Source organism: Squalius cephalus, assembly GCF_949319135.1.
Source record: "Squalius cephalus genome assembly, chromosome: 7".
NCBI classification, from domain to species: Eukaryota; Metazoa; Chordata; class Actinopteri; order Cypriniformes; family Leuciscidae; genus Squalius; species Squalius cephalus.
Genome location: NC_137128.1, coordinates 20,375,867 through 20,392,384, shown reverse-complemented (window position 1 = coordinate 20,392,384; position 16,518 = coordinate 20,375,867). Strand labels below are relative to the sequence as shown.

At 39.2% G+C, this 16,518-nt stretch overlaps 2 protein-coding genes across 3 annotated transcripts in view; both read right to left on the bottom strand.

The window, feature by feature from the left end:
• Positions 1 to 8,374: 8,374 nt before the first annotated feature.
• LOC307162257 (uncharacterized protein) lies at positions 8,375 to 12,959 on the bottom strand. Its single transcript, XM_079877469.1, has 4 exons — positions 12,202 to 12,959; positions 11,433 to 11,959; positions 10,375 to 10,441; positions 8,375 to 10,299 (listed from the first exon to the last, which is right to left on the bottom strand). Exons 1-4 carry the CDS (start codon positions 12,713 to 12,715, stop codon positions 8,789 to 8,791), a joined length of 2,619 nt encoding a protein of 872 aa, XP_079733595.1. The 5' UTR covers positions 12,716 to 12,959; the 3' UTR covers positions 8,375 to 8,788.
• Positions 12,960 to 16,262: 3,303 nt separating this feature from the next.
• abi1b (abl-interactor 1b) overlaps positions 16,263 to 16,518 on the bottom strand; it is a 24,868-nt gene continuing 24,612 nt past the window's right edge. For both annotated transcript variants that reach the window (XM_079877458.1, XM_079877459.1), the window contains one exon: positions 16,263 to 16,518. This exon is cut by the window's right edge and continues 1,587 nt beyond it. The gene's annotated coding sequence lies outside the window, so the exon portion shown is untranslated.

Sequence of the window (16,518 nt, the reverse complement as noted above, 5' to 3'; positions counted from 1 at the left end):
TAGAAACCATGACTGGGTTAATTTCAGTCTCTTGGTTTAGGAGACAAAAGTCTCTGGAATTTACAGCTACAGAAAAGAGGTGTCCTTGGTTTAAGGTGATGGGAACGCCTTAGCACCTTTCGTTTCCTGATAAGGCTGTGGATTTATCTTAAGTTTGGGGAACAAAGAGAAATCTTTCCCTGCTGTCCTGGCATTGCTGGTGTGAGATTAGACAGGCACAAAAAGAGGGAGGGGGGTGACATCTCCTTTAGCCATCTTGGCCCCATGAATGTGTTTAATGGTTCGATGGGGAATCGTTCCGAACTGTGGAATGCAGTGTTGTGTTCATTAAATGGCCTGTTCACGGATAATCCTACACCTATAGTACAAAATCAATTAGAGATATCTTTAATTACAATTTCTACAAGTCAAAACTCATTTGAAGATATCCAGAAATATTTTCCAGTGGAAGACAATGGAAGAATATGACTAGTCAAAACAGCATTGTAGATGTCTCGGATGTATATTATGACTAGTCAAAATAACATTGTCTTAATTCAAATTACAACGAGTCAAAATTGGAATTAAGATAGGCCTATCTGGAATTGGAATTATGACTAGTCAAAACTAAATTATGATTATTACAGCCAGGTGTATTTAATGCTAAAACAGCTTGCCATAACCAATGAGCATAAGCTGTGTCGTCTGCAAGTCTCCCGTCGTGCTTTTTGATCAGCGCAGTCAGTGGAGAGCAATTGTGCCTGACTGCAGAATCCGACACGTCCGCCTCGCTGTCGTGAGAGTTTTTTGACAGTATGACATTAGAGCAAGACGGACTACACTCGGACACATTTCTAACCGGCATGCATCTTGTGGTGATCACCGGTGATCGGTTCTTTGCAGATTTTGCTCTTCTCAAACGAGCCTAAACTAACAACCATCTCGTGATTACGACAAATGCAGTGAGTTTGCTTCCTTCTTCTCTGAGAAAATCAATAATATCAGAAAGGCGATCAGCATATCCTCGTGTTGCACTGAGGTCAGACAGATCAGACCACATCCGCAGAAAGTTACTATGTCTGATTTTCGAAGAAATGAATGGTAAAAATTTGGAAGAAACAGTACAGCACCCTAAAACATCAACCTGCGCCCTTGACACACTCCCCACTTCCTTTTTCAAAAGTGTGTTAAACTGCTTAGAAGGAGATCTCCTATAAGTGGTAAATTCACATCTCTCTGGGACTTTTCCAAAGTCCCTTAAAACCACAGTTGTCAAGACCCTCCTGAAAAAGAGTAATCTGGATAGCAAATTATTGAGCAATTACAGACCGATCTCAAATCTTCCTTTCACAGGCAAGATCATTGAAAAAGTTGTCTTCAATCAGCTGAACAAATTCTTATCAATTTCCAATCTGGTTTCCGACCACATCACAACACAGAGACAGCGCTCATAAAGATAATAAACGATCAGTGTTGGGCAGTAACGCGTTACTAGTAACGCGTTACTGTAACTCAGTTACTTTTGACAGTAACTAATACTGTAACGCATTACTTTTTAAATAAATTAACTCCGTTACCGGTACCATATGGTGCGTTGTCCGTTACTTTTTAAAATATTATGTGCGGCAGACCGGCAGTCATGGCGAGTCAAGGCGAGAGCAAGGCGAACAAAAGCGAGGCGAACGCCGCGAGCGCCCTTGAAAGTGCGCGAGAGAGACCGTTGGAGAGCGCGCTCGGAAGTGCGCGAGAGAGACCGATGTGTCCGAGAGAGACCGGTGTGTATGTTGGAGAGCGCGCTCGGAAGTGCGCGAGAGAGACTGAATGTGTTCGAGCATAATATAGTTTGTTTATAAATAACATATTGTAGTAGCATATTGGTATCATCTGCAACGTTTTAATTAGTTTACATATGAAACAAAACTCCAAAATAACCTGAAGAGAACGTTCCCAGAACACATCTGACCGGTTGTGAACACGACACGTGCGGCAAACACGACTCGAATTTGGCTTAAATAACCTCTGATGGTGAAGTTCTCTGTAAGTTATAGAAATAAACCCCCCCAAAATTATATTTTATTATTATTGTTTATTTTGGTACATTGTTCAGTATTATATTGAGAGCACATTTTGCTAAACTGCTTACTTTCGTGAGGAAGAAAATACTTCAAGTAGGCTAGTTGTAAAGGTGTGTGAGTTTTATCATTTTAATTTGCACTACAAAGAGTGTATGTGTATATTTTTTATTACTGTTTATTTATTTTTGGTACATTTCTTAAGAAGCATAATTTATTTTTAGACTTATTTCTTGGCCAGTTGTTGACTGTGCAATAAATATTAAAATCTATTGTTTTGTTGTTCCATAGTAAAGATAACATTTTAATATTTAAGGTAATAGGTGTCTCTCACAATGTCCCACACCAAATTAACTTGTACAATTGTACAATATTTTATAATAATAATTTATTCTATTTAGTGTCCATTTAATTCATTTAACTTTTTTTTTTTAAGTAACGCAATAGTTACTTTCCCTGGTAATTAGTTACTTTTGTAATGAGGTAACTCAGTTACTAACTCAGTTACATTTTGTGAGAAGTAACTAGTAACTATAACTAATTACATTTTTAAAGTAACTTGCCCAACACTGTAAACGATATTCGTTAAAATACTGATAAAGGCAAAACATAAATTCTGGTACAACTCGACCTCAGTGCTGCATTTGACACTGTCGATCATAACATACTTATTAATAGGCTGGAAAACTGGGTCGGGCTTTCTGGGATAGTACTAAAATGGTTCAGGTCATACTTAGAAGGGAGAGGTTATTATGTGAGTATAGGTGACCATAAGTCTGAGTGGACATCCATGACATGCAGAGTTCCTCAAGGCTCAATTCTTGCGCCACTCCTGTTCATGCTCCCACTGAGCCAAATAATGGAAAAGAACCAAATTTCTTCCCAGCTTTGCAGATGACACACATACTTAGCCCTATCGCCTAATGACTACAGCCCCATTGACTCCCTGTGCCAGTGCATTGATGAAGTTAACAGTTGGATGTTCCTAAACTTTCTTCAGTTAGACAAAGAAAAAACCGAAGTCATTGCGTTTGGAAACAAAGATGAAGTTCTCAAGGTGAACACATGATGCTAGGGGTCAAACAACTAAAAATCAAAAAATATTGCAAGAATTAAATGCTTTGTTTCCAGACAAGACTTAGAAAAACTTGTTCATGCTTTCATAACCAGCAGGGTGGACTGTTGTAATGGACTCCTCCTGGCCATCCCAAAAAGACCATAAGACAGTTGCAGCTCATACAGAACGCTGCTGCCAGGATTCTGAGCAGAACCAGAAAATATGAACATATCACACCAGTCCTCAGGTCTTTACATTAGCTCCCAGTTACATTTAGGATTGACTTCAAAGTATTATCACTGGTATATAAATCACTCAATGGCCTAGGACCTCAATACATTGCAGATATGCTCACTGAATATAAACCGATCAGATCATCACTCAACAGATCACTCAGATCATTAGGATGACATCAGCTAGAAATACCAAGGGTTCACTCTAAGCATGGCGAGTCCGCTTTTAGCTATTATGCCAGCCGCAGCTGGAACCACCTTCCAGAAGAGATCAGATGTGCTCCTACAGTAGTCACATTCAAACCCAGACTCAAAACACTTCTGTTTAGCTGTGCATTTACTGAATGAGTACTGTGTCACTGTACGTCCGACTGACTACACTGTATTTTATTTTTGCATCCTCCTTTTGATTCTAAACTGAACTCAAATGGCACTGAGAATTGGGTAAGAGACAAACATAAATTACTTAATTGGGGAACTTGAGAGATGAAACCGTGCTGATGACCTGGGTCTGTGGTGGAGTAGTGAGTTTGATGTGTAATTAAACTCGAGGTTCTGTGGGTTGTGGACTGGATCGATTCCATTCCTAGAGCTTCAGAACAAATCTTTGGGGTGCAGACTGGTGGGGCAGTGAACCCGAGGTTACCAAGTGAGTCAGTCCTAGAGCTCCTCCTGTCCGATTTTGGAGACGTTCAATAGATTTCTTAGACACCCCGAAAGAACACCACAGACACAGTGTAATCACCAAGGGAAAATCTCAGAGTAAAACTGGGAGCTGTGAAAAATGATACACCGGTGTTTAGCCAGATGAGAGGTTTATCTGTGTATCATTTTTTTAGTTACATCAGAAACTAAATAATGACTATTGTAACGCTTGACATAAAGCAAGTCAAATTTGTAGTTTTCTTATGTCTCATTCGAACTATAGAAACGCGACCCGGTTTGGCAAATAGTGTGGTTATAGCAGATATAGGGACGCAAAGCGAATCCAGAGGTGCCTTTCACCCTGTTACGACTTGATGAACCACTGATACGATTTTGGAAACATTATTTTAAGGTAAAAAATGTTACTTAGTGTTGCTTTAAAAGAAAGAAAAACTTGTGGCTTTTAACTGTGGTTTCGCTAGCTATTTGAGTAAATGAAAACATAATACTTACATTTAAATGTGAATTTGCCGTCCACCACCAATGACTTATGGGGTAGGATAGGCCGCTAAGGATCCATTCCTTCCTTTAACGGGGAAACGAAGGGTGCATTTGGCGTCGCTTTTGAATCAGGGTAGCCTTTGTCGCGCCACAATGACGCAACCGGCCTTCGAATACGGCCTTCGGAGGATGCAGCCTTCGCATTGGGACACAGCTTATGTGTGGAGATGATCCGCTTAATGTTACAGAATAGATATCTGGAATTGGAATTTTGACTAGTCAAAACTACTACTAGAGCTAGGGGTTTTTAATACTAAAGTGGCTTGCCATATATGCTAATTCAGCCTGCCATAGTAGCAGGTACAATTCAGATCTGAAAATATAATCTGAAATATAATTTTGACTAGTCAAAACTGAATTAGAGATACAATTTGTCTAATCACATTTGTGTATGTATGACATGTCAGTTGAAGATTTCTATGACATCATTACAGATATCTTGAATAGTATTTAGACTAGTCAAAACGTATTTAGAGATATCTCGAATTGAAATTCTCACTAGTGCAATTATAATTGTAGATACACTCACCTAAAGTTGACCTGTTCAATTTCTCATTAATGCAATTATCTAATCAACCAATCACATGGCAGTTGCTTCAATGCATTAAGGGGTGTGGTCCTGGTCAAGACAATCTCCTGAACTCCAAACTGAATGTCAGAATGGGAAAGAAAGGTGATTTAAGCAATTGAGCGTGGCATGGTTGTTGGTGCCAGACGGGCCGGTCTGAGTATTTCACAATCTGCTCAGTTACTGGGATTTTCACGCACAACCATTTCTAGGGTTTACAAAGAATGGTGTGAAAAGGGAAAAACATCCAGTATGCGGCAGTCCTGTGGGCGAAAATGCCTTGTTGATGCTAGAGGTCAGAGGAGAATGGGCCGACTGATTCAAGCTGATAGAAGAGCAACTTTGACTGAAATAACCACTCGTTACAACCGAGGTATGCAGCAAAGCATTTGTGAAGCCACAACACGCACAACCTTGAGGCGGATGGGCTACAACAGCAGAAGACCCCACCGGGTACCACTCATCTCCACTACAAATAGGAAAAAGAGGCTACAATTTGCACAAGCTCACCAAAATTGGACAGTTGAAGACTGGAAAAATGTTGCCTGGTCTGATGGTCTTGATTTCTGTTGAGACATTCAGATGGTAGAGTCAGAATTTGGCGTAAACAGAATGAGAACATGGATCCATCATGCCTTGTTACCACTGTGCAGGCTGGTGGTGGTGGTGTAATGGTGTGGGGGATGTTTTCTTGGCACACTTTAGGCCCCTTAGTGCCAATTGGGCATCGTTTAAATGCCACGGCCTACCTGAGCATTGTTTCTGACCATGTCCATCCCTTTATGACCACCATGTACCCATCCTCTGATGGCTACTTCCAGCAGGATAATGCACCATGTCACAAAGATCGAATCATTTCAAATTGGTTTCTTGAACATGACAATGAGTTCACTGTACTAAAATGGCCCCCTCAGTCACCAGATCTCAACCCAATAGAGCATCTTTGGGATGAGGTGGAACGGGAGCTTCGTGCCCTGGATGTGCATCCCACAAATCTCCATCAACTGCAAGATGCTATCCTATCAATATGGGCCAACATTTCTAAAGAATGCTTTCAGCACCTTGTTGAATCAATGCCACATAGAATTAAGGCAGTTCTGAAGGCGAAAGGGGGTCAAACACAGTATTAGTATGGTGTTCCTAATAATCCTTTAGGTGAGTGTATGTTTAATTGTCTTTCTGACTAGTCAAATTATAATTAGGACACATCTAAATACAATTTGAACTATCTAAGAAATATTAATGGATAGTCAAACCATATTGACTATGCCAATTCTGCCTGCCATATTAAGTGTGAATTATCAATAAAGCATGTTGAATTAGAAATAGTTTAGTTAATTAACTTAATTTAAATATTTCGTTATTCATACTTTGAGACTAGCAAAAGATAGCATAGGGGTCAGTGTACATTTATAAAAAAATATAGCCTACATTCTTTTTTTATAAAATTCAAAGCTTAAAAGGTATGAACATTAATTAATTATATATTTTGCATAACATAAATGTTTATAATGCTTGTTAATATTACTAATGAAAGTTAAAAATGTAGGGTAAAATGTAGAGTAACACTTGATTTTGATGGTCCACTTTAAAAATTCTACTGACTGTAAGTAACTTTGCAATGACTTGTCAACTTATTCTACTAACCCGAAGCTGAACCCTAACAGTCCACTAATACTCTAATGAGAGTTAGTTGACATGTTGCAAATTAATGAGTTAGTGGATGTAGCAGCAAAGTTACTTAGAATGTCTAAAGTGGACTATCAAATTAATGCTTAACCAAATGTAACTCTTTTCAAATAGGGTTAGCTGAGCGTTTGAGTTGGAGATCCCATGGGAAAACATTTGTATGGATGCACAGTGCTGTAAATATTATATTCATTACGTTATGTAAGTTCACAAATGAAAAATTCTGCTTCATCTAATTTCCAACTTGTATGACTTTCCTTCCAAACAACACTATACTCCATTAACTGTCAAAAAAGTCTTTGTGTCACACAGAAGAGAGAAAATCATGCAGGATTGGAATGGCATAAAAGTGAGTAAATTGTGATAGAATGTTTAGTTTTGGACGAAGCATCACTTTAAAAACCTCTACTCTCTGATACATCAACTAAAAAATTAAATAATATTTGAATAATTTAATAATCTACTCTCAGTCTTACGGGCTGAGAAAATGTATAGGAATAGTCTAAAAATAAGCTTTAAGCTCCCCCAATGAACTTTAAATGTTTCCAGGTGTTTCACTTTAAGTCAAGTACAGGCTTCAACACAACAGTAGTATTATTACATCCTCTAACACTGAACACCTGAACTGTCACTTCGCCAGACATTTAACCCTTGCACTGAGAGAAAGCCATAAAGTTCATCTCATCTGTCCTGACAGAGAGAAAAATAGACTCTTGATTCACATTTCTCAGGTTAGCATCTAAATCTCTATACATTATGTTGCTAACATTTGAGTGTTATGTTCTAAGTGAGGTAGATATTTGTAGCTAAACAAAGATATTTGCATGTCTTATTTTCTATGTTAAGCATATTTTTCTCGTTTTTTAACCACTGATTATTTCCCATCTGTGTGAAATTTTAGAAGGGGCTGTATGGTGAGGGCCATCTGTGAGAACTGACCCGACCCTGTTAAAGTAGCCGTAATTCAGTGCTTCATGTTAGCCCTTTGAAGGGCTCAGTTTATCACACTCTTCTCCTTATGGAATAACTTTAGATCAACGTCATCCCCTGCTCCCAGTAAAGCTTTAATATTAACCAAATGTCTTGGAAAACCGCAAGTCTGTGTACATGCTTCCTAAGATTATAAACCTGTTTTCAGCCCTAGTTTGGCTTCAGTATACGGTTTCTTTTTACGGGCCTTTTATAGAAAACTTAAAAAACGAAGGTGTATTTGTTGTATTATTATTATTTGTGATAAATTAAATGTCATATTTTCTGCTTTGAGAATAGCAACACAAAAAAGTAAGGAGGCCAAAGGGCTACTTTTATCCTGTTTTAACAAAACCTGCATATTAAATAGCACAATCAAAGACATCTGGTTCTGTGTGCCACAGACACCTGCATTTGATTCCCACTACCAACAGAAAATGTTTACCACCCTTTTCTGGTAAAAAATAAAATAACAACAACAAATAGTTGAAAGTTTTATTCAAAGATACAGGCAAGATACAAACCATGCTGTAAGACGTCCCCTCATTTAAGGTGAGGAAAACAGCAAATAATTAAGGAAATATACGTAGATAATAAATTTGTTGAATGCTATGAAGTGCAAATATAATAAAAAGAAAATACCTGATCAGAACTGGTAGATGCAAACATTTTAATAACATTTTAAAATTAAACCATACAACAACCTATCACACAAAGATTATATAATAATAATAATAATAATAATAATAAAGAAAGAGTAAATGAATCATATTTTCTCCATTTTTTTTTAAAGCATACGTGATGACACAATGCCACTTAAAACCCAGAAATCTACTCTGAAGCAAACTTTTCTTTTTGTACTATTTGGTTGTACAGGTTAGAAAATTATTTAGAAATTTAGCTTAATTAACGACTAATTGATGCTTAAATAAAACCGTCATCCAAAAGTACCTCAGCTAAATGCATAAAGACAGTAAAAACATCAGCATGGCAGCTTGACATCATGCTAGCTAAATCATGCAGCTGTCCAGAGGATAGAAATGCTACTTCCTGCATCATGGGCGATTTGGTTGATGCGCCCTCTCACACAGTCCACTGTAGCGAAGATTACAGTGCCGTTACGCACCTGGAACGATCCCCTCAGTCCCACGCTTGCCCATACACTTCCCTCCGGCATGTGTCCACTAATCTGTTGAGCTACAGGGGCTGGCTGAACCTCCTGAGACCCACTCTGTTGGAGCAAGGTGAGTTTGATTAAACTGCATGAGTGGATAAGCCGCAGATCTAAGGCCACACTTGCTGTCCCTGCTTCCCGAAAGATGAAGTCTCTGTGATCTTTGGTTCCAGCAAGTGCAACTTGTGGAACTGCTGGAGTTGTCTGATGGAAGAACAAGGCCTTATTCCGCACTGCACCAGAGGGGAGACTCTTCCTGGACACGGAGGCTGACAGGGCAGTGGACACAGCCGAAGGGATCCACACCAGACTGAGCATGCTAATCCCAGAGTCGTCGCCAAAGTAGCGCACATTGCACTGAGCGGGTGCAAGGATCTCGAAGGTGAGCATATCCCCAGAATCCACAGTGGTGGCAGCCGACAGAGATATAGACGTATCTCTATAATGAACACCAGGCTTGAATGCACGGGTTAGCTCAGCACTGCTTCCGTTGTGGTTCACGTATGCAAGTAAGTAGAAGCCCTCTGAGATGCAGGCTTGACCCATTGAGTACAATGCTTGCTGAAGGACGAACTTCACAGTGCCACTTTCCCTGAAGCGCACCCCACGATTGTCATGGGTCAGGCCGACCATGTAAGGGTCGGAGATGGATGAGGTACGGAAGGCGGGACGGTAGTTGGTGTGGTAATGCGCAGAGGCAACGGCCTGAGCAGTCATAGCAACTGCACCTGTGTCATGGGACAGCCAGAGCAGGCTGAATGGTGCTATTAAGCTGCTCTGAAGGTGCACATCTTCATTGTCTTGGCTACACTGGTTGGTGACACTCTTGAGAGAAAGGTAGAGCACATGACCTGGCTCCACAGCGGCTGCTGCACTCACACTGGCACTCTGGAGAGACTTCCCCTCCCGCTGCTCCAAACGCATGCCACTCAGATCCCGACCTTCACCTTCACTGGCATTCAGTCGCAAACATGCTTGGACAAAGCTGCGGCAGCCATGTCTTAAAGCAAGGTTATGGTCGACCCAAACAAGACCATGCTGGTGGAGCATTATCCAGCCATCAGTGCTGGTAAGAAGGCTTCCGTCACTATTGCCACGGATATGAAGTTGCTTATCAGGAAACTCACTACCCTTGGCTAGGTCAACATTACCAGACCAGAAAAGAGAGAGTCTGCTTTCAGAGGGGTTGGCGCACACCGCATCACTCGTGCCCAAACATGGGGAAGTCATTGGCTGGGAATCGCATTCTGTACAGGCTTGACACTCTTCCATCTCAGAATTGTAAAAATAAGAGTGCCCACACATCCCAGCAGCTGCTTCCCTCTCCGACACGCCGGAGCAGCGGAATCCTCCTGAAACAATGCACTATGATTAATCTCTTAGGAAGTTAATCTTAAACAAATCTGGAAGTCTGGTAGGCAGCTTACCTGGTGTGTTGAGGCACTGGTTACGTTCTTTACATATGTTTGGCATCTCTAGGCATTCGTCTCTGTCCTATTGGACAATTTTAGTTGTCATATTGTATTTTTTAAGTTGTAATTTGACTAAAAGCTTTGACATCAAGTGTTGTTGACACATTTATTTATTTGAATATACTACATCAATTTAAATTGATCGCACCATCAGGGCTTGACATTAACACCCACCAGCAGTGGCGTGTAACGTAGTCAGTCCTACTAGCCACTTTGGCATGTTGAATTTTATATATAATATATATTTTTCAATTGTAGTCTTTTAAAAAGGCATCTGAAATAATAAACTAAGTGCAATGTAGTGTTGTCAAAAATATAGATTTGTTGATACATAATAATACTGAAATATCAAAAAAATTTCCAATACTTATTTCTCGCAGAATAGGTACTTTCATATCAGCTGCGGTTTCTCGCTCTCTCGTGATCTCTCCGACAGCGAGTTGACACACAAACCCGCCTCCCCTCACTCACTCGTTTCATTTGCTCCGGATGAATATTGTTGGTGTTACAGGGCTTGAATTTCGCATTGGGATTGCACGTATTGCACATAATTTTACTCATTACTGCAGATTTTGTGCTCACACCTAAAGTGCATGCACATAAAGCCATTTCTCAGAACTAAATGAGTTATTTTTCGCTGCTTAAACGGTCAAATACACACAAAATAATGTCAAAATGCTGGTCTTGCCGAGTATTCACGTAAACACAATCAGATATGTTTTAAGTGAACGTAAACAGTTGAGAAAGAAAACACGTGTAAGTGTAACGGTGTAATGGATACACCTGCTGCCAAATTATGAGATAATATTAAAAATATCTATATGGCAGTTTTCCCCCATGGTATCGATGTCAAAATTGAGACCAGTGAAAATCCGGAAAGGCTAGTTACTTTGAAAAACCACTAGCCATAGTGGCTGGAGAGCAAAAAAGTTAATGTCAAGCCCTGTGCACTATGTATCTGATAAAAATTACCTTTTTTTAAATATACATAAACCTCAATGACAACAACATACCTGGCAAATCCTGTCGGCATGAATCGAACACTGAGCCACCAGAAAGAATCCTGGAGGGCAGACAGTGCATTTCTCACAACGTGGTCGGTCTGCACTGAAGTCGCAGTACTCATCTGCTCGGCAGGATCCACAGCCTAGTAGAGGTCTGTCAGCATCCGTAACACTAGCATCCATGTTCATCTTATGCATTGTGAAGGCCTCCTGAGAATAGGTTCTAACCTGGGATTGGAGACCATGCAAATGGCTCTCAGTTGCTCCTTGCGGGCCTTGTACAGAAAACTGTTTGATGCTGTCGAGAAGAAAACTGTATTGGGTCTTGACTTCCTCCATCTTTTCAAACATAATCCGTTGCTGGTCCAGTATTTCTCTTTGGTGGGCTAATAGAGCACTTTGCTGTTCTCTCAGTGTGCTCTGAATTTGCTTAACCTCAGCTTGCTGTCCCTGCAACTGGGCCACCAGTTTATCTTGACCTTTTGCCAAATGCAAATGCAACACCAATGCATCTTCAGAATGGACCTCATTTGTGCCTGGTCGAAATGTAGGAAAAACATGACATTGAGTCACATTTCATGCATGCTTTAATATTGTAACGGAATTGACATGCTTCCACAAACTGTCTGAGGAAGTAGGCAACAATCCAACATGTAATCAATTTTGCATGGCCATGAATGCATGGTGTGCAATTTAACAAGTGTAATATCACTATTATGAAAACACAGGACTGCATAATACCCAGCACCCTGGAATAAATCATTCTATCATTGTTTACCTGGTTTAATGTCGCATGTTAACTGAATTCCAGTTGATGGCCCCCCTCGATTTCCCAACTCCGGAAATTCCCCCAATACTTGCTCGGCTCTGTCCTGCATATGGACAAAAGAAAGTCTGCTTCTTTCAACATCTGACCCTGTGATGCAGGCATCTCCAACACAGGAATGCTGTTTGGGATCTTGTCGCATCCTTGCAGGCAGTTTACAACCGATTCCTTTGCACTCTTTAGTATCATTATTTGTTGGTCTTGGCGAGCCATGGCAACCTCTTCCCGTGCATCCCTGTGGGGTGAACACCTCAGCCGTGATGGTCCTTGGGTTTTCTTTCGGACTGCCACTTCTGCTGTTCTGTGGATGTATTACTGTGTAGGGAACCGATGGGCGTCTTGGAGCATAAACTGAATATCTGCTCTGGTGATCTTCTGATCTAAATGGAGACCTCTGGCAGTGCACTCCTGTGCAAATTCCACTCATCATCAGACAAATGAGAAACAAAAACCTTTGAGTTTCCATCGCAGCTCGTGCACTGTGTAAAGGAAAATTCTAAAAGACACTTAAACTTGGGTCCCTTGTAATCCAGAGAATGAATCAGTACGGAGTCAAACACATGGTGAGTTTCGACAACTGTTTCCAAACTGCGAAAGCAAAAAATCTGAATAAAACAAACATTTTAAAGATTAAAAGCAGTAATATTTTCTGTCTGGAAGGGAACATGTGCTCTGCAACCTGTGGTGGAAGTTCTGAGGAAATGTCTATATGTGGCATTCCACACACTTAATTGGCAACAGGTTTCTCCAAGCCTCAGTTAACCCATAGAGTTCCCATGATACTTTTACATGTACGATTTTTTAAGAATTTAAAAATCTGCTCCATGTTAGACAGGTAAATGTAGAGAGCATAGCTTTATCATGGTGTTTGATGGACACAGATTCAAAGGAGAATTTAAATCATCACCGTTCTCATCAGTTATCATTGTTGTTTAGGTTTTACATTAATTTATTTAAATGAATAATTGGAAATCACATTAATTCTCACAAATATTAAACTAAAAGTTCATAAAGTCTCCAATCTGGTAATGTATAAATATTTATCCCAATCTATAAAAGCAGATGAAACTGAAAATGTAGTATATTTTACTATTTTTGCACTGATATATTTGTCTCCCAATTCTGTTCCCTTAAAAAAAAAAGAAGTAAATTATAAATGTATATATTTAACCGTGTTCTAGAAATACATCAGTGAGAATAAATCACAGTTTGAGCCCTTTCACACGTACAGGGTTAATTCTATGCTTAAGCATCTGTAATTACAACCGACATCTTTAATTACAACTGACATGTGTTTGTTTTCATCTGCCAGCCATTACCTGCTGTGGGATCATTTAAAGCTTCTGGTGTTAGTTAGAAGCAGCTCCCACACACATACGACTAGCCATGCACACATCTCAAATGCAACTAATGTGTAACTGTGAAGTGAATGTTTATATGTACATATTATATGCTTATATCTTCATTATGCCCTTTCATGTAATATTTACTATTTGATTTGGCAGATGCACTGCATATAATAACCTACACAGGCACACTACTGCAAATGATTAGTAATAAAATAATATTTTTCTGAATGTTAATTCAAATGATTGTGTTTTTGTGTGTTTCATGATTCTTTTGCATGCATTTTTATTCACAAAGCATGTGGTCAACAGGGGCTCCTAAACACCTCAACCCAGGATCTCAGAGATTCCCCACTAGAACAAACAGATGTGGCTGCCGAGCTCTTGGCAACGCAGGAGAAACCAGACCTGGCTGTTTACATCCTGTTTTCACTTTCATATGGTAACAATAGATGTTGTCCTTTCTCTGTCTTAAAAGAATTCATTAAAACCTAATGGATGTCTGTTTTCTCTTGGATTCTTTGCATGTGTTCTTGGTATGACTGTATGGTAAAAATAAAACTGTATTATATTTTACAGGAAATTATTTAAGTGAACTGACCTTAACAGATTTATTCCACATTTCATACTTGATTATAGCCTAATTCAGTTGACTTTATCAACTATGATCAAATACATTCCATTGATCCACAGCATTTGGTTTCTTTTTATATTATATAATATTCTGTGGTCTTACACGTACTGTGCCATGCAATAAAACGTATTCTGTTCCCTATTTGATTTACTCACTGTACTAAATTTTACATCTCACTTTGATATTTTGTACTTTTTGACTTCTGAAAATTAGAAATTTTAACAAAACATTACTTTATATTAGAAAATGTGCGTTCTTGCAATGCATTTGACAGGCTCTTTGTTGCACTCTGAAAGAAATGTCTAATGAAAACAATGTCCTAATGATTCATAAAAGTAAACACATTATAAAGCTTCCTCTCTATGCACATCAAAGTAGGACCGCTCCCACTGCTTTCATGAGAAAATCAGCCAAGCTTTAAGCGTGTGATTAAAGTTTGCTTATGAAACTTGAGGATGTAATTAGTGTATAGGAGCACAAGCTGAACTCACTGAGGTTTATATACACTCACAAAGTTCATTTCATTCTTCAAATCTGATTGGACGTGAGGCATTGCATTTGCAAGTGAGCTGATATTTCACCATTAGCACTAGGACTTGTTACCTCTGCGTGCGGGTTCCAGACAGACTGTCAGTCTGTTATGGTGGGATTTTTCAGATTTCAGGTTACATTATTACACTAATGATGCCACTTCAGATGCAGCTCCTGTGCCGCCTCTGCAGTAAAAAGATGGATTTTGTTTATTCTGATTTCATTTGATTGGTAACAGCCTAAATTTAAGAATTTGATAGCTATAAAAGATGACAAATTTTAAAAGGTTAGGGGGAAAAAAGGCAAATATCGCCTCTTAATGGAGAAGTTATTTTCTCTCACTAACGGTAAGATGTAATTCTTAAGTTTAGGGAGACCAGGGAGTGTTGTAACACTGTCAGTTTGACCAGTCAGAGAAGAGCTGTGGAGATGTTATCAATATCATACACTCCCATCATCTTTTTGAGCAAGTAGCATGTGACTGTGAGCAACATTGTAGATTGCTTAGCAATCATTGTATTATAGATAGCCAGGCTACAATTATAAGTAGCCATTTCAAGTTTAATTTGATGCTTTGCATTCATGCTAACTTCAGTCCCACATGCTAAAACAGTTAGCTATGTTATGGCTTTAAAAACAGTTTAATAAAATAGTTTTATAAAAATTTTACAACCAACCCCTCATGATGATTCCAATGAGTCCAGTTTGCAATCGCATCAATGTTGAGGCAAAGTCACATTCGTTTTTTGATGCGCATCAAGTGATTTAGGCTATGTTTTGAACGTAGAGATATCTGCAATTGTAAGAAATTCGTTTGCCACAATTGCCATAATGAAAGAATCAGTGGTGGCGTCCGAAATCGCATATTCTCTCGAGTAGGTTGCTTTGAATAATTAATTGCTTCACGACCGCTAAAAAAGTACGTTATAGGCTAGTATAAATGTGTGTAGAATGTAATCCAGACATAGGCCTACTACATTCACCATTGTCATTATCATGTGACCAGCAACAGTTGCGTTGCTTCACTGCCATTCATAAATCCTCTCCCGTGGCCTCATGGGATAGTAAAGTGTCCATCACATGCACGCTTCAGAATCTCACCGGAAGTAGTAGGTCATCCGGGTTCTTTTCGTCTTCTCTTTTATGAGCACTGTGAATTCGAATTATGATTCGAACACGCTTCTTTTTCACACACAGTTTTTTGCCTAGAAATATGCGATTTCGAATGCAGCCCCTGTGACGTGATAGAAATGTATTTTCTTTTTCAGACCTACATCACCCTCTGCTGTCCACAAAGATGAATAGATTCTCTTCCTGACCACTGACTGAGCTCTGTCATGGACTGGTGCTTAAAATGTGTTATTGTTATGTCTTCATGTTAAAAATGAAAAATCATCAAATCCATACTTTTGTCATCCAGCACCTGAACACATCTAACACAATGTTTTGCACAGGAGGGTGCTTTATTATAAAAAGAGATTGTACATAAAAAGAAAAACAGATTATATACAAAACGATAATAGAGATTATATTGTTTGCAGATATTCCGCAAAGGAACATTTAAATTACAGATCACTTGCACATCTTATGACAAGGCCTTGCAATGCTTAACATTAAGTGGTCATTGTTCAGACAGCTCTATGCGAGTTACATTCTCACAGATATTTCATTGGATTCAATAAATTAAAACATCGCTCGCCTTCAACAGTAGTTTGAGACGCTTCTAAAAACCAGAAACCAGAATCACCTTGATGTTTG

Excerpts from the sequence above, each read along its gene's own strand:
- LOC307162257 (XM_079877469.1), bottom strand. The coding sequence starts at position 12,715 with ATGGAAACTCAAAGGTTTTTGTTTCTCATTTGTCTGATGATGAGTGGA. Across the intron at positions 10,442-11,432 it reads ATGCCGACAGGATTTGCCAG|GACAGAGACGAATGCCTAGA; the intron begins GTATGTTGTTGT and ends ATTGTCCAATAG. Across the intron at positions 10,300-10,374 it reads CCAGTGCCTCAACACACCAG|GAGGATTCCGCTGCTCCGGC; the intron begins GTAAGCTGCCTA and ends GCATTGTTTCAG.